The sequence below is a fragment of the Pristiophorus japonicus genome, chromosome 1, assembly GCF_044704955.1.
Source record: "Pristiophorus japonicus isolate sPriJap1 chromosome 1, sPriJap1.hap1, whole genome shotgun sequence".
Classification (NCBI taxonomy): Eukaryota; Metazoa; Chordata; class Chondrichthyes; family Pristiophoridae; genus Pristiophorus; species Pristiophorus japonicus.
In genome coordinates this window covers 505683564-505705886 of record NC_091977.1, presented here as the reverse complement: position 1 = coordinate 505705886, position 22323 = coordinate 505683564, and the positions used below count along the sequence as shown (strand labels likewise).

At 45.8% G+C, this 22323-nt stretch overlaps 1 protein-coding gene across 1 annotated transcript in view; it reads left to right on the top strand.

The window, feature by feature from the left end:
- The window catches only part of adgrb1a (adhesion G protein-coupled receptor B1a), a 691398-nt gene that overhangs the window by 308260 nt on the left and 360815 nt on the right, over window positions 1–22323 (top strand). The window contains exons 10-12 of the mRNA XM_070888471.1: window positions 12752–12946; window positions 13646–13714; window positions 18031–18139. Coding sequence (XP_070744572.1) covers window positions 12752–12946; window positions 13646–13714; window positions 18031–18139 — 373 coding nt within the window. The remainder of the gene's footprint in view (window positions 1–12751; window positions 12947–13645; window positions 13715–18030; window positions 18140–22323) is intronic.

The following is a 22323-nucleotide window of genomic DNA, read 5'->3' as shown; positions in this document are numbered from 1 at the left end:
TAAAGTTTGAAATAGAAGGTAGTTACTGATTCATTTTACCCCAGGTGATATCGCGGGTGTTATGTATGTGAACCTCATCTATGTGTAAGACTTGCCACAAGGGGGCACACCTGTGGGAGACCTATGGGTCACCAGGGTATCCTGGAGCAAGCAGGTATAAAAGGCAGTCCACCATGCTGCTGCCTCACTCTGGAGTTATAGTAGAGACCAAGGTCACAATGGTTTGAGCTTACAACATAGTTTTTTGGAGTTATTCTGAACTTAACAACTGGCGACGAGTTACAGATCACGAACTTTCATGCGGAAATGGCTGCCGTTGGTATTCTTGAGAGATTTGTTGAGGGTGATGATTGGGAAGCCTTCGTTGAGTGTCTCGACCAGTACTTTGTGGCCAACGAGCTGGACACGGCTGAGACGGCAATCAAGTGCAGGGCGATTATCCTCACCGTATGTAGGTCTTCGATATATGGCCTCCTCAAAAATTTTCTGGCACCGGACAAACCAATGGCCAAGACTTACACTGAGCTGTGTGCGCTGACTCGGGAACACCTCCAGCCGAAGGAGAGCACTTTAATGGCCAGGTATCGCTTTTACACGCACCGTCGTTCCGAGGGCCAGAACGTGGCGAGCTTTGTTGCCGACCTAAGACGCCTCGTGGGACAGTGCAAATTTGCAGGATATTTGGGGGAAATGTTGCGAGACTTTTTCGTGCTGGGAATCGGCCACGAGGCCATTCTTTGCAAACTGCTGTCTGCCGAATCGCTAGATCTGAGCAAGGCCATCATAATAGCCCAGGCCTTCATAATCCACGAGCGACAACACGAAACATAGAAACATAGAAAATAGGTGCAGGAGCAGGCCATTCAGCCCTTCTAGCCTGCACCGCCATTCAATGAGTTCATGGCTGAACATGCAACTTCAGTACCCCCTTCCTGCTTTCACACCATACCCATTGATCCCCCGAGTAGTAAGGACTTCATCTAACTCCCTTTTGAATATATTTAGTGAATTGGCCTCAACTACTTTCTGTGGTAGAGAATTCCACAGGTTCACCACTCTCTGGGTGAAGAAGTTTCTCCTCATCTCAGTCCTAAATGGCTTACCCCTTATCCTTAGACTGTGACCTCTGGTTCTGGACTTCCCCAAAATTGGGAACATTCTTCCTGCATCCAACCTGTCCAAACCCGTCAGAATTTTAAACGTTTCTATGAGGTCCCCTCTCACTCTTCTGAACTCCAGTGAATACAAGCCCAGTTGATCCAGTCTTTCTTGATAGGTCAGTCCCACCATCCTGGGAATCAGTCTGGTGAATCTTCGCTGCACTCCCTCAATAGCAAGAATGTCCTTCCTCAAGTTAGGAGACCAAAACTGTACACAATACTCCAGGTGTGGCCTCACCAAGGCCCTGTACAACTGTAGCAACACCTCCCTGCCCCTGTACTCAAATCCCCTCGCTATGAAGGCCAACATGCCATTTGCTTTCTTAACCGCCTGCTGTACCTGCATGCCAACCTTCAAGGACTGATGTACCATGACACCCAGGTCTCGTTGCACCTTCCCTTTTCCTAATCTGTCACCATTCAGATAATAGTCTGTCTCTCTGTTTTTACCACCAAAGTGGATAACCTCACATTTATCCACATTATACTTCATCTGCCACGCATTTGCCCACTCACCTAACCTATCCAAGTCACTCTGCAGCCTCATAGCATCCTCCTCGCAGCTCACACTGCCACCCAACTTAGTGTCATCCGCAAATTTGGAGATACTACATTTAATCCCCTCGTCTAAATCATTAATGTACAATGTAAACAACTGGGGCCCCAGCACAGAACCCTGCGGTACCCCACTAGTCACTGCCTGCCATTCCGAAAAGTACCTATTTACTCCTACTCTTTGCTTCCTGTCTGACAACCAGTTCTCAATCCACGTCAGCACACTACCCCCAATCCCATGTGCTTTAACTTTGCACATTAATCTCCTGTGTGGGACCTTGTCGAAAGCCTTCTGAAAGTCCAAATATACCACATCAACTGGTACTCCTTTGTCCACTTTATTGGAAACATCCTCAAAAAATTGCAGAAGATTTGTCAAGCATGATCTCCCTTTCACAAATCCATGCTGACTTGGACCTATCATGTCACCATTTTCCAAATGCGCTGCTATGACATCCTTAATAATTGATTCCATCATTTTACCCACTACTGAGGTCAGGCTGACCGGTCTATAATTCCCTGCTTTCTCTCTCCCTCCTTTTTTAAAAAGTGGGGTTACATTGGCTACCCTCCACTCGATAGGAACTGATCCAGAGTCAATGGAATGTTGGAAAATGACTGTCAATGCATCCGCTATTTCCAAGGCCACCTCCTTAAGTACTCTGGGATGCAGTCCATCAGGCCCTGGGGATTTATCGGCCTTCAATCCCATCAATTTCCCCAACACAATTTCCCGACTAATAAAGATTTCCCTCAGTTCCTCCTCCTTACTAGACCCTCTGACCACTTTTATATCCGGAAGGTTGTTTGTGTCCTCCTTAGTAAATACTGAACCAAAGTACTTGTTCAATTGGTCTGCCATTTCTTTGTTCCCCGTTATGACTTCCCCTGATTCTGACTGCAGGGGACCTATGTTTGTCTTTACTAACCTTTTTCTCTTTACATACCGATAGAAACTTTTGCAATCCGCCTTAATGTTCCCTGCAAGCTTCTTCTCGTACTCCATTTTCCCTGCCCTAATCAAACCCTTTGTCCTCCTCTGCTGAGTTCTAAATTTCTCCCAGTCCCCAGGTTCGCTGCTATTTCTGGCCAATTTGTATGCCATTTCCTTGGCTTTAATACTATCCCTGATTTCCCTAGATAGCCACGGTTGAGCCACCTTCCCTTTTTTATTTTTACGCCAGACAGGAATGTACAATTGTTGTAATTCATCCATGCGGTCTCTAAATGTCTGCCATTGCCCATCCACAGTCAACCCCTTAAGTATCATTAGCCAATCTATCTTAGCCAATTCATGCCTCATACCTTCAAAGTTACCCTTCTTTAAGTTCTGGACCATGGTCTCTGAATTAACTGTTTCATTCTCCATCCTAATGCAGAATTCCACCATATTATGGTCACTCTTCCCCAAGGGGCCTCGCACAATGAGATTGCTAATTAATCCTCTCTCATTACACAACACCCAGTCTAAGATGGCCTCCCCCCTAGTTGGTTCCTCGACATATTGGTCTAGAAAACCATCCCTTATGCACTCCAGGAAATCCTCCTCCATCGTATTGCTTCCAGTTTGGCTGGCCCAATCTATGTGCATATTAAAGTCACCCATTATAACTGCTGCACCTTAATTGCATGCACTCCTAATTTCCTGTTTGATGCCCTCCCCAACATCACTACTACTGTTTGGAGGTCTGTACACAACTCCCACTAACGATTTTTGCCCTTTAGTGTTCTGCAGCTCTACCCATATAGATTCCACATCATCCAAGCTAATGTCTTTCCTAACTATTGCATTAATCTCCTCTTTAACCAGCAATGCTACCCCACCTCCTTTTCCTTTTATTCTATCCTTCCTGAATGTTGAATACCCCTGGATGTTGAGTTCCCAGCCCTGATCATCCTGGAGCCACGTCTCCGTAATCCCAATCACATCATATTTGTTAACATCTATTTGCACAGTTAATTCATCCACCTTATTGTGGATACTCCTTGCATTAAGACACAAAGCCTTCAGGCTTGCTTTTTTAACACCCTTTGTCCTTTTAGAATTTTGCTGTACAGTGACCCTTTTTGTTCTTTGCCTTGGGTTTCTCTGCCCTCCACTTTTCCTCATCTCCTTTCTGTCTTTTGCTTTTGCCTCATTTTTGTCTCCCTCCGTCTCCCTGCATAGGTTCCCATCCCCCTGCAATATTAGTTTAACTCCTCCCCAACAGCACTAGCAAACACTCCCCCTAGGACATTGGTTCCGGTCCTGCCCAGGTGCGGACCGTCTGGTTTGTATTGGTCCCACCTCCCCCAGAACCGGTTCCAATGCCCCAAGAATTTGAATCCCTCCCTGCTGCACCACTGCTCTAGCCATATATTCATCTGCGCTATCCTGCGATTCCTACTCTGACTAGCACGTGGCACTGGTAGCAATCCCGAGATTACTACTTTTGAGGTCCTACTTTTTAATTTAGCTCCTAGCTCCTTAAATTCTTTTCGTAGGACCTCATCCCTTTTTTTACCTATGTCGTTGGTACCAATGTGCACCACGACAACTGGCTGTTCTCCCTCCCATTTCAGAATGTCCTGCACCCGCTCCGAGACATCCTTGACCCTTGCACCAGGGAGGCAACATACCATCCTGGAGTCTCGGTTGCGTCCGCAGAAACGCCTATCTATTCCCCTCACCATCGAATCCCCTATCACTATCGCGCTCCCAATCTTTTTCCTGCCCTCCTTTGCAGCAGAGCCACCTACGGTGCCATGAACTTGGCTGCTGCTGCCCTCCCCTGATGAGTCATCCTCCCCAACAGTACTCAAAGCAGTGTATCTGTTTTGCAGGGGGATGACCACAGGGGACCCCTGCACTATCTTTCTTGCACTGCTCTTCCTGCTGGTCTTCCATTCCCTATCTGGCTGTGGACCCTTCTCCTGTGGTAAGACCAACTCACTACACGTGATACTCACGTCATTCTCAGCATCGTGGATGCTCCAGAGTGAATCCACCCTCAGCTCCAATTCCGCAACGCGGATCCGCTCGAGGCGGATACACTTCCCACACACGTAGCGCCCAGGGACACCGGAAGTGTCCCCGAGTTCCCACATGGTACAGGAGGAGCATATCACATGGCCGAGCTCTCCTGCCATGTCTTAACCTTAGATACCCTTAAATTGGTAATAACAATGTTACAGTTCACTTACTGATATAAAAAATAAAAGAAAAGCTACTCACCAATCACCAGCCAATCACTTACCCCATTGGCTGTGACGTCACTTTTTGATTACTTTCTACTTCTATTTTGCTTTCTCTCCCGCTGTAGCTGCACCGGTACGCTGGCTCTCCATCTCCCGCTGTAGCTGCCTTTTGATAGGCTGCTCCCGCGTCTCACCAACTGCCGCTGGCTCTCGATCTCCCGCTGGGCCTTTTATAGGCTGCTCCCGTGTCTCACCAACTGCCGCTGGCTCTCGATCCCCCGCTGGGCCTTTTATAGGTCGCTCCCCTCTCACCAACTGCCGCTGGCTCTCGATCTCCCGCTGGGCCTTTTATAGGCTGCTCCCCTCTCACCAACTGCCGCTGGCTCTCGATCTCCCGCTGGGCTTTTGATAGGTCGCTCCCGCCTCTCACAAACTGCCGCTGGCTCTCGATCTCCCACTGTAGCTGCCTTTTGATAGGCTGCTCCCGCGTCTCACCAACTGCCGCTGGCTCTCGATCTCCCGCTGGGCTTTTATAGGCTGCTCCCCTCTCACCAACAGATACCTTCACAGCATCGTAGCTCACTGGCAAGTATTGTACATAAAATAATGTCTTCAGCAGGCAGAACTGTACATAGTAAGGCCCACACGACCGCAGAGGCCAGGCCTAGCGTGTCTCAGAGGCCGCTGTGGAGTGCTAATGCGAATCCATTAACACCATGCTGGCGCTGCGGGAGCAGTCATAGAGCCCATCAATGTCGATTCAAGCACTATTTGTGCAAGGGCTGTGGAACAATGGGGCACCTCCAGCGAATGTGCAAGCGACCTCTAACTCACTACGTGGCAGAGTCAGCAGAAGCTGACCGATCCAGCGATCACACTGAACGAGCAGGAGAGGCAACTCAACCTGAGGATGAAGAGGACGTGTATGGGGTACACACCTTCACCACCAAAAGCCCTCCGATAATGTTAAAAGTCAAACTTAACGGCATTCCAGCCTCCATGGAATTGGACACGGGGGCGAGTCAATGAGCCAGAAGGCTTTTGAGAAACTGTGCAGCAACAAGGCACAGAGGCCAAAACTGAGCCTGATTCACACAACGCTGCGCTCTTACACAAAGAATTCATGCCTGTTATCGGCAATGTGGCAGTGAAAGTATCGTACGACAGAATGGTGAATGATTTACCACTATGGATTGTATCAGGCGATGGCCCAATGCTGTTTGGCAGAAGCTGGCTAGGCAAGATCCGATGGAACCGGGACGACATCAAAGCACTGTCTTCGGTGGATGACGCCCCATGCGCCCAGGTGCTAAAGAAATTCCCAGCATTATTCAAGCTAGGCATCGGCAGTTTCACAGGTGCCAAGGTGCAAATCCATCTTGTTCCTGGGGCACGGCACATTCATCACAAGGCCCCAGCAATCCTATATATGATGTGAGAGAAAATCGAGATTCGAACTGGACAGACTTCAACGAGAAGGAATCATATCACCAGTCGAGTTCAATGAGTGGGCCAGTACAATTGTACCAGTGCTAAAGAGCGATGGGACGGTCAGAATCTGCGGGGTCTACAAGGTGACGATCAACCGAGTCTCGTTACAGGACCAGTACCCACTACCCAAAGCAGAGAACTTATTCGCAATGCTAGCAGGGGGAAAGTCATTCACCAAGCTCGACTTAACCTCTGCTTACATAACACAGGAGCTGGCTGAACCATCAAAGAAGTTGACGTGCATCAACACGCACTATTCGTGTATTACAGATGCCCCTTTGGGATTCACTCGGCTTCGGCTATCTTACAGAGGAATCTGGAGAGTCTGCTGAAATCAGTTCCATGCACCGTGGTGTTCTAAGACGACATCTTGATCACTGGTCGCAACACCACCGAACACTTGCACAACTTGGAAGAGGTTCTAAAGTGACTGGACAGAGTGGGACTCAGGCTGAAACGTTCCAAATGTGTTTTCCTGGCGCCAGTGGTCGAATTTCTGGGGAGACAGATTGCGGCAGACGGCATCAGACTCACTAACCCCAAGATGGAGACCATCAAGAATGCACCCAGACCACAGAATGTGACGGAGCTGCGTTCGTTCCTGGGACTCCTCAACTATTTTGGTAACTTTCTACCCAGGTTGAGCACTTTGCTGGAACCTTTGAATTTATTGCTACGCAAGGGTGATGATTGGGTTTGGTGTAAATCTTGAGAGACATCCTTTAATAAGGCCAGAAACCTGCTATGCTCTAACAAGTTACTTGTATTGTATGACCCATGTAAACATTTAGTACTAGCTTGTGATGCGTCATCGTACGGGGTCGGTTGTGTGTTACGGCAAGCAAATGTGTCAGACAAACTGCAACCGGTTGCATATGCGTCCAGAAGTTTATCCAAGGCTGAAAGAGCCTACAGTATGGTTGAGAAAGAAGTGTTGGCATGTGTATACGGGGTTAAGAGAATGCACCAATATCTATTTGGTCTCCAGTTCGAGCTCGAAACCGACCACAAACCGCTTACTTCACTGCTCTCAAAGCAAAGATATCAACACCAATGCTTCGTCCCGCATCCAAAGGTGGGCACTAACATTGTCTGCATATGTAATCTCCCACAGACCAGACACTGAGAATTGCGCTGATGCCCTCAGTCGGCTGCCATTGCCCACCACCGGGGTGGAAATGGCGCAACCCGCAGACCTGCTTCTGGTAATGGATGCTTTTGAGAGCGAGGGGTCACCCGTCATGGCTCGCCAGATCAGGACCTGGACTAGCCAAGACCCTGTGCTATCACTAGTAAAAAACGGCATCCTCAATGGAAGCTGGTCAGCAATTCCCTGGGAAATGCAAGATGAAATTAAGCCATTTCACCAACGTAAGGACGAATTGTCCATCCAATTGGATTGTCTCCTATCGGGGAATTGTGTGGTTTTGCCAAAAAAAAGGCAGGGAAACGTTTATACGTGACCTACATCGTACCCACCCAGGCATAGTCATGATGAAGGCTATCGCCAGGTCGCACGTTTGGTGGCCCGACATTGACTCCGAATTGGAGTCATGCGTACACCAATGTAACATTTCCTCACAGTTGAGCAATACACCCAGGGAGGCCCCCTGAGCCTGAGGTCATGGTCCTCTAAACCGTGGTCCAGGGTCCACGTAGATTTTGCTGGCTCTTTTCTAGGGAAGATGTTTCTAGTAGCAGTGGACACTTATTCAAAATGGATTGAGTGTATAATAATGTTATCATGTATGTCCATTGCCACCATTGAAAGCCTTAGGGCCATGTTCGCAAACCATGATTTGCCCGACATCCTTGTCAGTGACAATGGACATGTTTCATCAGCTCGGAATTCAACGAGTTCATGACCCGCAATGGCATTAAGCATGTCAGGTCTGCTCCATTTAAGCCCGCAGCCAATGGCCAAGCAGAACGGGCAGTCCAAACCATCAAGCAGAGCTTGAAATGCGTAACGGACGGCTCCTTGCATACCCGGTTATCTCGGGTCCTGCTCAGTTACCGGACGTGCCCCCACTCGCTCCCCTGCAGAATTGTTATTGAAGAAAGCATTCAAAACCAGGCTCTCCTTAGTCCACCCGGATCTCAATGATCACGTAGAAACCCGGCAGCACCGGCATAACGTGTACCACGATCGTGCGGCAGTATCGCATGACATTGAGGTTAATGATCTGGTGTTTGTTCTAAATTATGGTCATGGTCCCAAGTGGACTGCTGGCACTGTTTTAGCCAAGGAGGGGAATAGAGTGTTTGTTGGGAAATTGTTGAATGGGCAAATGTGCAGAAAGCACTTGGGTCAGACCAAACTGCGATTCACGGACAACCAAGAACAGTTTGAAGAAGACCTTACCATCTATGATCCACCAACACACACCCAACCAGCAATTGACCTCGCTGTCAACCATGAGGATGAACCCACCTTGCCCAACAGTCCGATCAGACCAGCCGCGCTGCCGTGCAGCAATGATCCGATCAACTCACCCATGCCAGGACTTCAACTCAGGCGATCGACCCGGGGGCACAGAGTGCCAGATCGCCTCAACCTGTAAATAACTTGTACTCAAGACGTTGGAGGGAAGTGATGTTATGTATATGAACCTCACCTAAGTGATCCATAGGTCACGAGGGGGCACACCTATGGGAGACCTATGGATCACCTGTGTGCCCGGGAGCAAGCAGATGTAAAAGGCAGTCCACCATGCTGCTATATCACTTTGGAGTTATATCAAAGAGACAAAGGTCACAATGGCTTGAGCTTACAAAACAGTCTCGTGGCGTTATTCTGAACTTAACAGCGGGCATTGCCAACTATCACACAGGTGTGACACAGGAAGTACAAGTGATTGTAAGACTTTTAACAGAGAGATAGTTAGATAGAGATATATTCTCCACTTTTCTTCTTGTCTCCTGATTCATGCTGGCCAATGGACCTTTGTTTACCCATCTACACTACCTAAGAGGCCACAAATGCAAGCCTTTATACGGTACAACATCTCAAATCCACTGCAAATCGGACATTTTTGAGAAAATCCCATTTGATATTCAGTAAAATAAAATCTGGAATTATCGTCCAAAAACCAGCAGGCCAGACTAGTTATTGGCTTTGCCCCTATGCTTTAAATGGCATGCGATCAGTCCGAGCCTTGCCGAATGACCCTCGACCCGACCCGACCCGACCTGACTCACGCCACCATTAGTACTTTGTCTGTCTCGGTAGCATACGGTACGCTCTTCGGACGCTGTGGTGTTTATCGTGATTTATTGTGAATTTGTGTTGTTTGCCATTGCAACCGTGTCAGAAAGGCCAACAGATACCCCAATGGGTAATAGTGCAAATTTGTTGTCAATTGCCAAGAAAGTGGAGTTACTGCAAAAATTCGATAGAGGTGCATCAGTGTAAAGACTGGGTATGGAGCAGGTGTTGGAACCTCCCAAGGTTACCAGATTTGAGACATTGTACCAGTAGTGAGTGTCAGCAGAGTATTTAACCGTGGAGGGAATTGTAGCCAAACTTGATGCATTTTGCAGTAGGGGGTGACTGGATACAAACCAGGAGTGGGATCACGAGCTATTCCTATCCCTGGGGCACTGAGGTAAGGTGATGATGCAATTCACACCAGCAATCATAGCTTTGGTGGAAAAAAATATATAGCTAGTTCCATATAGCAGAAATTTAGATTGTAGCAAATATCACATCGGGAGTGGTACAAACTTTGCTGATGGGATGAATTTCTCCAGTTTCTGTGTATAGTAGTATCATTAATGCATTCGAAAATAATGGGCTCACACAATAACCAAAGAAATTTACTTCCAAGGTGGCCAATATGCTGACAGGAAATGAAAAGAAAAATGTTGTAGATGCTGGAAATCTGAAGTAAGAACAGAAAATGCGGCAAAGACTCAGTAGGTCATGCTCCGATGCTGCCTGATGGCAGGAAGCCTTGAGTTTTTACAGCTATCTGCCCCAGAAACCGATCTTGTTCAAACACCCCTGGAGCCTGCTCACAACAAATTCTTTTCACAAGGTGACAGAGGACATTTTCACTAGATCCCTCCCTAAAGCTTGTCCCAGTCAAACAACAACAACTTATTGTTATGTATGTAATAACTCGATAGCCTGAATACTGTAAACTAACACAGGTACAAACCTGGCTCTGCTTTATTAGGGCCCAAAGTGATTACATACATCATGGCTTGCCTTTTATACCTGGGCCGCACACACGTGCGTACAGCCCAATGACCTCCGACAGTGGCACCGCCTGGTGGCTAGCAACCCCAAGCATAGATACATGACAATATCCCACTTTAAGATATTAGCAACAGTCTTTTTACAAATTGAGACGTTCCGGGCTTTCCATCGGTCCCGGCACACTGTTAAGTTTCACATTAATCATTATCAGTTGGCTTTTTGTTAGGAACGACAACAGTCCATATACTTCCTCCTCTGGTATCTCGGATTGCATATCTGGATCCGCGCTATACTGGTCATCATCCTCCATGTGGTGTGTCGCAGCACGCTTGCTCAGTTGCGGACACATGCGCTGGAGATGCCCCAGTCTCGAACAGCCTTTACAAATGTACTGTTTATACCAACACTGATGAGGCTGATGATTGCCCCCACAACGCCAACACCGTGAAATCGGATTCATTCCCATTGGCGGACTTTGGGTAGCCACAGGTTTCGCATACGCAGTCGAGTAGACCCTGCCATATACAGCTCTGCCAAACGACGATACAATCTTGGCTACAGTACTTGCCGACTTCCGATTTTTCGATGATATCTGCTTTAAGTTTTTGTCTGTCATCATGCATGCCTGGGGAATCGTGATGGCCTTGCTCAAATCCAGCGTCTCCGCCGCCAGTAGCTTACGCAGGATCACCTCGTGGTTGATGCCGATTACAAAGAAGTACCGCAGCATGTCTCCCAATGCGTTTTCGAACTTACACAGTCCAGCTAGACGTCTTGGGTCGGCAACGAATTCCGACAAATCCTGGCCCTCAGAACGAACGGCTTGTAGAATTGATATCGTGAAATGATGATGCCTTCTTCTGTTTGAGATAGTCACGTACCAGAGCACACAATTCCTCATAGTCCTTGTCTGTTGGACTTGTAGGCTAGAGAAGTTTCTTTGAGTCCATAGATTTTCGGACCGCAAACCGTGAGGAAGACCGCCCTGCGCCTAACTGCATCAGTGGGTTCCTCCAGTTTGTTGGCCACGAAGTACTGGTCCAGGTGAGCTACAAAATCTGACCAGTCCTCTCCCTCCATGAATCTTTCCAGAATTCCAATTGTGCTCATTTTGCATGCGAAGGTTCCTAAGTTACCTCGTCGCCAAATGTTGTGGATGTAATAACTCGATAGCCTGAATACTGTAAACTAACACAGGTACAAACCTGGCTCTGCTTTATTAGGGCCCAAAGTGATCACATTACATGATGGCTTGCCCTTTATACCTGGGCCGCACACACGTGCGTACAGCCCAATGACCTCCGACAGTGGCGCTGCCTGGTGGCTAGTAACCCCAAGCATATATACATGACACTTCCTTTTATATAGCTCCCCTCTTGTGGAGAAACTTTACAAAAGGACAGGTGATCATCCAGCAGGACATTAAGACATGTTGGGAGGGTTTTACTGAAGGTGCAGTCAGAGAAAACATTTTTCAGGAGGCTTTTGAAGACAGGGAGAGAGGTAACAAGGTGAAGTAGATTTGTGAGGGAATTCCAGAGTGTAGGAGTATAATTGAGTAGAATTAGGAACACTTTTATTTGTGCAGTGTTTTGGTGACAATTAACATTGAATGTATTTCATATTCCTATATATAAGCAATGTTCTCCTTCAAATAAAATGGCCGCATGATTAGATTAGAGTCAACAAACAATGCAAGGCTTGGCGGCTCATTGTGAGATCGTTGATGAGTGTGAGATAGATGTTTAATATCTCTATTTATCTAACAAGTACAGCCCACAAGGGGCACAGATTGAAGTAATATACATCCCACATACATTCTACTTTTATAACATGATAAAGGTAGTGTTTGTGTTTGAAGAAATGAAAAAAGATTAAATTGAGGGGAAACAATATTGCACGATTAAGTGCTTTAAAAATAAAGAGTGTCGCAAGTATGAAAAATATCTGTACTCACCTAACCACAACCATTGTTTACTGCCCCTTTGATCAGATTGTTGTGTAGTACTTCCTGATATTTTCATGGCTATTAGCTGCACACCTTATTAATTCCATGAAGAACATATGAAAAAGGACACGTGTATGAAATAAGTTTATACTCCTAAGATTTTGCATATCTTCGCCCAGTTTTGTGTATTATGCAGAATGTTTCTTTAACCTGCAGACAAGGGAACACCTGTCAAAGGCCCAGCGAGGGTTAATGGGAGAAGGAGTGTCAGCAATCATAAGAAAGCTGGCAGATACTTCCGGGGGAGGGACCAGCTACAGTGGAGACATCTTAGCCTTAATTGACATTTTGAAGAACATGACCGAAATCTTCCGCAGAACTTATTACACTCCTGTCTCTGCAGATATCCAGGTTAGTAATATGTGATAGTTGATGGAAGGGGTATGGGATAGAAGTTCCCTACTCACTCCCATTTATAGCCCCTCGAGTATACAATCCAACTCTGCACTTTAGACCTTGATTATGTGCTTTTCAACCCGTACTTGTGAGAAAGGGGTTGCACTTCTGGCATAGTTACAGAGATGGAGTGTGAGCAGGCCCAAGGAAATTCCAGGCCTGTGACTCACTTTAACTATTGTAGTCTAACAGGCCGTAGACTGAGGAGACTTTTGTGCCAAGAATTGAAATGACAATGTTCTAACTTGCTTTGTACCTAATATATAAAAAACTGTTTTGAAGTAAAATGACTTAGTTAATGATTTTGGACCTAATCCTAATTTGGTCTTTGGGAACCTTCAATTGACTGATTCACTCAGACAAACCCACAAGGATGAGTTGTGTGCGTGTGTGAAACAGAAATTGGTGCTTTAGGGACAGCTCTTGTGAGGTTGTGTTTGAAGCCCACAATTGATGCACTGAGAGAGGCATTTACCCTGCAGCTAACCTGACATTTGAATGCTGGATGCTGACATTGGGTACAAAAAAATGTTTCTCGCCCCAGCACTATTGATTATCACCTTGAAGAGAAGACTAAAGTTTCTAGCAAATATATATTTTTCCTTTGAGGTGCTCTTTTATCATTAATCTTACATTCCTCCTTTTGTGTTGCAGAATTTTGTTCAGATAGTGAGCAATTTATTATCAGAAGAAAATAGGCCAAGATGGAAAGAAGCGCAGCTGGTAAGAAATGAAAATTTTAAAGCAAAAAAGCGATGTTAAAACAATCTTCTATTGCTTCACTGAACTGACTGCATAGGATCAATCCTCTGTAGTTGTTCATGATGGCACCCATGTTGTGATTGGGCTGTTCGTATTACAGCAATGGCTCTAATGTTGAAGAACAGAAATTGTTTTCTCTGACTTAAATGTAACAACTGCACACACAAACATCGTGTAGAGGCTGAGTCAAAAATCTGACAAATGATTTTTGAAGTCTGCATTTGACTTTTCCCCAGTCAATATTTTGCCCTATCTTACTTTTGAAAACTGGTCAGTAGATGAAAAGAAGCATGGGCATTAATGAATGCAGGTTCACCGCTAGTATAGTGCAGCCAGAGAACACTTCTCCTGAATACCTCACTCTCGGGAAGGTTTTTGATGTTCACTATTTCATAGTTTGTCGACTGAAAACTGACTGCAAAATAATTCAAAAATAATTCATTGGATGTGATGTACTTTGGGATGCCCTGAGAGATGTGATAAGATGCTATTACATTCAAGGCAGTTTGTTCTTTTCTAACTTTCTTTCCTTCTTTCTGTCTGCTTCTTTCTTCCTTTAAAATCATAAATGTACTGCTGCATACATATTTGCAACTTTTCTGGAACTAGGCAATACTGGAAATTTTGCCCCTTTGAGGTATTACCTAAACATAAATACTTCGTAAAATATAATAAAGGAGCAAGAAACACGGATAACCAAGATGTGAATTTTAAAGTACGTCTGAGTTAAAATCAATCTTGGGTAGCCTGAATGCTAAAGATAAAGGGGGCAGAATTGCATTTTGTCCCGTTTAGGGGCGTAACCTTCGCGAGGCAAGACTTCCTGCACCGGGCAAGGAAGTCCCGCCCCGTGAGCTAAATTCAGGTTACCGCCCCCGAGAGGAAGGGGAGTGCAATGTTGAGGCGCTCACTGAGCGAAAGTCAGAGCGCGCTACGCAGCCTCTCCACGTAGCGCTGACGCGATCACAGGGCTCTACCCTTTCGTTAAAGGGGAGGGCACACTGCAAGCTCTACATGGCTTTGAGGGACTTCCACTAGGCCACCGGCGATGAGGGATGCCGTGGCCGCAGCCCGGCACCGAAACAGAGTGCAGGGCTGCACCATCGTGGCATGAACCCTGCAGAAAAACTCACGGAGCCTGGACCAGTAAGTCAGGCAAAAATTAAAAATGGCGGCGCGCACCTCCCCTTTAACTTTCACCCCACAAGTGGAGCGTGGCTCGGTTTGCAACCTGCGAGGCTGGTGCTGACATCACCCACGGCAGCCTCATGGTGAGCTGCCCAATTTTTGCCATGGGGCGAAAAGGGGGCGCTGTGTACAGCGATGATATCATTGCCAGAGGCTCAGCAGCCCAGGGCACTATCGGCGTGAACAGGGTGCTACCAGTTTTGTGCCTCCACTAAATCCCGCGCCATTTCTTTGGAGCTGGTAGCAACGCCCTCACCCCTCCCCCCCCACCCGCCTCGGCTCGGGCAAAAACACATTTGTGCCCCCTGGAGGCGCTAATGGGAGGCACACAGCATGCCAATTTCACCCCCAAAAGGCCCTAAATTTCCCCTGGGGCCAAGACATAATGGGAGGGTAACACTGGCACAACAAGCTTGGTGGGGGAGGAAAATCGGGTCAAACTTGAAAACAGTCAATCTCCGCCAATAGAAGAGCAGTCATGATTTTACATCTGCCGCACATGTCCCTTATGTCACAAGGAGGCGGGGCCAATGGAACAATTTTCCTCACTGATATTCCTGTGGTTCTCATCCCCTATCCATACAGTAATCTGGATGACAGAAAGAAATCAATTCCCAGGAAGTGGGGTCAAACAGGCACCTGTCGTGGCCCATGTTCAAGTCCCCTGAATTAATTCATATCAATTTTTCAGATTGGTTCTCTTATAAAGGATGCTGATAAGCGGGAGAAGTTTCAACATTTGGTGGGACTCACTGGCTACATTACCCAACAACTGTCTGGTATCCCATCAACTATCTCATTAGGCTTCCAAGGTACATCTTTATTAGCATGGATGTCCACCCAAAATTTTAAAGCGATGATCCTGGCCTGACCCCAGATACTTTGGTGGAATCTAGAGCAGAGCTAGGAGGCATCCGCACTCTGCTGCACCTGCAGAGGCACGTGGATTTTGGGGCCCAGAGGAAAACACAAAAATTTCAGCCAAGAGATTTTAAAGAGATGCTAATGATTATGCTCACTCTTTAAAACATGAGTCGAATTTAAATTCAAGTTCAAGTTCAACAAATTTATTTTTTTCGACGCAGCGGGCTTTTGACTGAAAATGGCTTGGCAATAGTTTCAGCAGAGACAAACAATGCTTTCATCTGCTTTTGTGGGAACAAAATGGTTAAAGTTCTTAGCCTTCTAGGATTGCACTTTATTGGATAAAAAGTGTCAATGGAAGAAAATTATTAACAGTTCTGATATATCTGAGTATATGCAGCCAAGTGTTCTGCTGCCATGGTTACTATCATGGATGAGGTAGCTCAAAGTGAGAATGGTTGGTAATGAGATTTTCTACTATATATGTTCTGTAATCACTGTTAAGTGTGTGTTGCCTGGTAACGAATCAAGAAAGAGCAGAGACTAACCAAGACCGCTTCATCGAAAGGAACCACTCACAAAAGTGATTGGGTTAGACGAGAACAAAAAACTGAGAGCCACAACAACCATTTTTACATGAACGCAGGATGACGCGGAACTTTTCATATTGACGTTGTGTTATTTTACTTGTTCACATTTACTGTGTAATTTAATTTCTAAATTAATTCAAACTATTTACATGTGTTTTCTTTTCACTGATTTCAGTCTTTTTTTCTTGTAGTTTTCTCCCATTGTATGTAAGTCTTGCAGCGGTATGCCTCCAAGGGTAACCCTTCAATAAATCCCGCAAGTGACCATCCTTCACTTTTGAGCCTAGACAATGTCAGTAAGCTACCCAACTCTGGGGGGCATTGCAGACAAGCCCAGTCCTATTTTGTCAGACTTCAACATACATACAAAAAAATCGTTGGCCTCAGTATCCTTGGGTTAAGTAGAGAAATATTGGCCATGGTTCTTGCTTGATTACTACCCCTTCTAGAAAGTGTATGTGTGTGTGTGTGTGTGTGTGTGTGTGAGAGATTTGGTTGTGATGCCCCTGCAGTTGAATAGTCTGCCAACATTAATTTCCAGGCTCACTCATGAAGAATGATTATTTGGGTAAGATACTGAAGAACTGATGCCCATGGAATTATACCCCAGCATAAGTTAGCATCTTCAAGTAGAGGGGGGGGGGTGGGGCGGGGGATATGGGAAGAAAATTGGAAAAAAGCTGGGCAAGAGAGGGACAGAAGGAGGTGTATGAGGTGAGGAAAATTTAATATTTGTTATTCCATCAATGTATATAGATAATGGTTGAAGCTTCAAATCTGACTTTCTATACAAGAGTACGGGCATATGGCCACCTACAAAATTCTGAAACAATTTAATTCAATGGTTCTTAAAACATTGAACTTAAAAAAAAAAAAATCAACTGCCACAAAAATATTCCCACACCCTGTAAGGATACGGATACCAGTAAGCCTTTCACCTTTGTGAATTCTTATCCTACTTTTCTGTCAGTTCTTTTTCTTTCTCTCTCTCTCTCTCTCTCGCTGCTGTGGCTCAGTTGGTAGCACACTCGCCTTTGAGTCAGAAGGTTGTGGGTTCAAGCCAAAGGAGGAGATATTAAGAGAGGTCACATAGGTGGGTTTTAAGGAAGAAAAGCGGAAGGGTTTAGGCAGGGAGATCCAGGGGGTGCGAGTTTGGTGGTTGAAGACACGGTCATTAATGCTGGTGCAAAGGGAGAGCAAAGCAAGAATGTAAATGGTCCAGAAATCCCGGTTTCTCCTTCCCGCGGGCGTTCCAGAAAAAAGAAGCGCACCTACCTGAAGCTGCTGCGCCCACGCAAGATCCCAGTCCTGAGGTCTCTCCTGACTATGCTTCGCGGCGCATGCACATCGGGACGTGCGCAGGCTTGGAGCTGGAGTCACATGGCTCTGGGCACCAATCAGGTATAGTATATTCTCATTCATAATAATGGGAACTCCGTAAGTTGGAGTTCCCATTATTATGATTGAGAAACAGCCCTCAAAACTGTAGGTGACAGCTGCCATTCTGTACTTCCAAAATGGACGCTGGTTGTCAATTAATTGAACTGTTTTTTTTAAAGAGAGTTGTCTCTTGAAATATTACATTTTGAGTATCTGACTACTATAATTCATGTAATATTTCATTTTCTCTTACAGACTGGGCCAAACACAAAGGAAGTGATGCAAACGGTTGAGAATTTTATTGATGTCATTGGCTTTCGTATGAGCGACTTCAGGGATTCCTACCTCGTTACAGAAAATCTAGGTGTGCCGAGATTTATTGGTTTTATTTCTAAAATGTCCTCGAGATATATTGCATCAAATTGATTTCAACTTTTCATTTCATGCCTCTGCTCCTCAGCACTGTTGTCTCTTGCCAGTAAGCCAATAAAGCAATCCCAGAAAGGCCTCACCAGAGCATCTATCCCTGGTGCAGTGTACCGGTGTGCCCTGTTGCTTTCTATTCATCTTTACTGTTGTTCGTGTTCTGTGCTCTTTGATTGAAGCCCAGCGTTCAACAGTCCTGCAAGAAAACTCACAAATGAGAACTAGAAAAAGCCCCAGAACTCTGCTCTTCTTGGAGTTTTCAGTTTTTTTATTTTAAACAGCTTTAAAAAAAAAGATAGAATTTGCTTTTATATAACACCTTTCACGACCTCGGGATGCCTGAAAGCTGTCACAGCCAATGACCTATTTTTGTAGTGTAGAGAATACTGTAGAGAAACTCGGCAGCCAATTTGTGCATAGGAAGGTCCCACAATGAAACGAATGACTAGATCATCTGTTTTTTGTGTTGGTTGAGGAATAAATGTTATCCAGGTCATTGGGAGAACTTCACTATTCCATCATCTTTGAATAGTGCCATGGGATATTTATGTCCACTGGAGAGAACAGACAGTTTAACACCACATCTGAAAAACGGCACCTCAAACATTGCAGGACTTCCTCAGTACTGCACTGAAGTGCCAGCCTAGGTTATGTGCTCAAGTCTCTGAGTGCGGTTTGTATGCATGATCTTCTAACTCAGAATTGAGATTACTACCACTGAGCTAAGGCTGATAGCCACATAAGAAGAACTCTTGCATAGGTCAGTGACAGGGGTACCGCAGTAGGCCTGCATTCCCCTAGGTTAGTATGGGAGGAAAGAAAATCAGCCATGGCTGAAAAGGGCTTCTGCTGAAAATTATATGTGCATGCTCTGTTGGGATAGAAAAGAGTATCTGGGAAGAGCTATTGCTATTCACGTGAAGGAGAACGTGATGATAATTCAGAGAAAATTAGATTGGGCATAGATGAAGTGGAAACACTGTAGATGTATTTATAGATTTGCAATATTAAAGGGAAAAAGAACAAACTGTTGGGATCTGTTTTTAACTACCCAGTTAAAAAGGTAAACTAAATTTGCAACTTTATACTCATAAGGAGACTACGAGAGAGGTTAAACATAATTGCTATGAATGAGTTGTGTTTATCAAGGATAATAGGTTTGCATACAATAGGAATGATTCAAATGAGATTCAAATGATTTAATTGAGAATTATAATAGGAACATTACATCGGGTACATGGGGTCAGAGGAACCTTATTGGGAAATATCACTGCACTGCAGTTAAATTATTTCTATATACTTTCGCTGCTTTATAATTGCATAATTGTTTATGCAGATTCCTGCTTTTTTCTATGATCTTTTTATTCAATAATGCTGTGCTCATTATCTATAAATGGATTGTGTTGAATAATTCAATGTGTTTATATCAGCTGGTTTTCATTACAAAGATGAAGTGTTCCAAATTTTAAAGTGTTCACCACAATAAATGGAGGATGTCTGGGGAATACAATCCAGACAAAGAAAAGGCCACATTTTCTAGCAATGCTTCTATAAGAACGTGTGCAAAATGTACATGTTCTATAATTGAGTTCTGCAAAGGATTTTTGCTTGAGGGGATTATATTTATTGATTTCTCTCACTCTTTGTGAATATCAAACACAATTTTCAAGAATAGGAAAGCTCTCACCTCAGTGTTCCTTCATTTTGCCTCTATGAATTAATTGCAAAAGTCAGAGCTGCAAGGCCACAAAAGAACTTCAGTTTTTTTTTGTTAGAAGTGGAATAAGTTATTGGTTACGGTCTTAGTTGATTTCCTGATATGTGTGATGTCTCCTTCACAAATCTCCCTGATCCTGTATGGAGTGTCACATGGCACAACTATTATTTAATGTGTGGAGCCAACATAAGGTAAAATACTTTACCTGCTCCACCTAATCCAGTGGCCTGTATCAGTGTTTAAGTACTTTATTTTTCAGAAATCTTGTTCTCTCCTTTCCTGAAGATGCTGGGATATGGTTCAGTGGAAGACCTCTTGTAACTCAGTACAGTGGTCTTGGGAACGTAGGAACAGGAGAAGGCCATTCAGCAACTTGGGCCTGTTTCACCTATCAAGTCGATCATTGCTGATGTTTACTTCAAAATTGATGAAGGGCATGTGCTGCCCAAAGGACCGCCGATGGCCCGGTACTCTGGGTGGAGTTTTTGGCAAAAAGGTCTTTCTAAGGGCGGCTGGCAGCAAAAGAAGGACTTACACCGTCAATCTGGGCAGCAGCGGGCGGGAGCTCTCATTCTCAGCGTCAAAGGTGCTTGCTGCCCAAGTACTGCCGAGGATGGAGTCGGGCCTGTCATGTATTTCACCATCTTGCAATGCCTATAAGTATGTAACTGTAACTCATGCATACTGTACCTGTACCCTTGCAATGCACACCCTGACCACAGGGAGTGAGCTCCTCACTTGGGCTTCCAGGTATAAAAGGGGAAGTCCCACCCAGGATCAACACTCTTTCTTTAGTCCTGGAAATAAAGTGAAGGTCACAGAGTGACCGTGTCTGATGTATCCATGCCTCGTGTGAGTTTGCAACAAGGTGCAGAGACACTACATCTGGCGATGAGAATCGGGAATCACCGAACCACGAGGATGGCCACCGGTGGCACAGAGGGACGCTACTGTGTGGGTGAGGACTGGGACGACTTTGTGGAAAGACTCCAGCAGAGCTTTGTCACAAAGGACTGGCTGGAAGAGGCAGCGGCTGACAAGCGGAGGGCGCATCTACTGACCAGCTGTGGTCCACAGACGTATGCGCTAATGAAAGACCTGCTCGCACCCCAAAAGCCAGTGGACAAGTCCTTCGAAGAGCTCAGCCAGCTGATCAGTGAGCATCTCAAGCCGGCAAGTAGCGTGCACATGGCCCGGCACCAGTTCTACTCTCACCGGCATCGGGAGGGTCAAAACATCTCTGACTTCGTGGCGGAACTGCAGCGTTTGGCCAGTCTCTGTAAGTTCTCTGATGCCTGCAGGGGGGAGATGTTAAGGGACTTTTTCATTGAGGGCATTAATCATGCTGGAATTTTCAGGATTTGACTTTAGAAGGGGCGGCGTTGATAGCTCAGACCTTTATGGCAGGGGAAGAAGAGACCAAGCTAATCTACACACACAGCCCTGGTTTTAAAGTTGCGTTGAACCAGGGAATCAATGTTATAAAAATGACACAGAACCCCACAGACAGGCAAGGGCAATTCGACACCGTCCAGGCAGGCAGGCAAGGGCAATTTGACACTGTCCAGGCAGCAACTAGTTCCAGTAGCTCCAGGGTGGGCCTGCAACAAGGACAATGGAAAGGGGATCGGCAATTCACGCTATCACGAGGAACAATACATCCTGTGATGGAACAATTAACACCCCCCATCAGAGTGCTTAGAAACAGCCAAAAGGGCCATCAGAGAGGAATGCCTGGGAATAGTCCTTTTATTAACAGCAATCTCAGCTCATGTTGGACATGTGGGAGCAGACACACTGCAAAAATCTGCAGGCTCCAACTTTACACCTGTAGGATTTGTAATGTCAAGGGGCACCTGGCCAGGATGTGCAAAAAGGCAGTAGCGAGGCTAGTCTGCGAGACAGATGAACCAGACGAGGAATCTGAAATGCAGGATGAGGCCTGGGGAACTACCATGGAGGCTGAAGTTCAGAGAGTTCATGTGGCCGACGTCCACAGCTCATACACCAAAACACCACCCATGATGATGAAAGTCTTACTGAATGGCATTCCGGTCGGGGCACATGGAGCTGGATACCGGAGCTAGCCAGTCCCTCATGAGCGCCCAACAATTTGAGAAACTATGGCCACACACAGCTAGCAGGCCCAAACTGGAACGCATTGAGATGCAGCTACGTATGTACACCAAAGAGATCATCCCAGTGCTGGGCAGTGCAAACTTGGTGGTAACGCATAATGGATCACAGAACCGGCTGCCACTCTGGATTGTTCCAGGAAATGGCCCCGCACTCTTGGGCAGGAGTTGGCTAGCTGAGATGAATTGGAAATGGGGGGATGTGCACGCCATTTCATCCGTGGAGCGAAGTTCATGCTCGCAGGTATTACAAAAATTCGAGTCACTCTT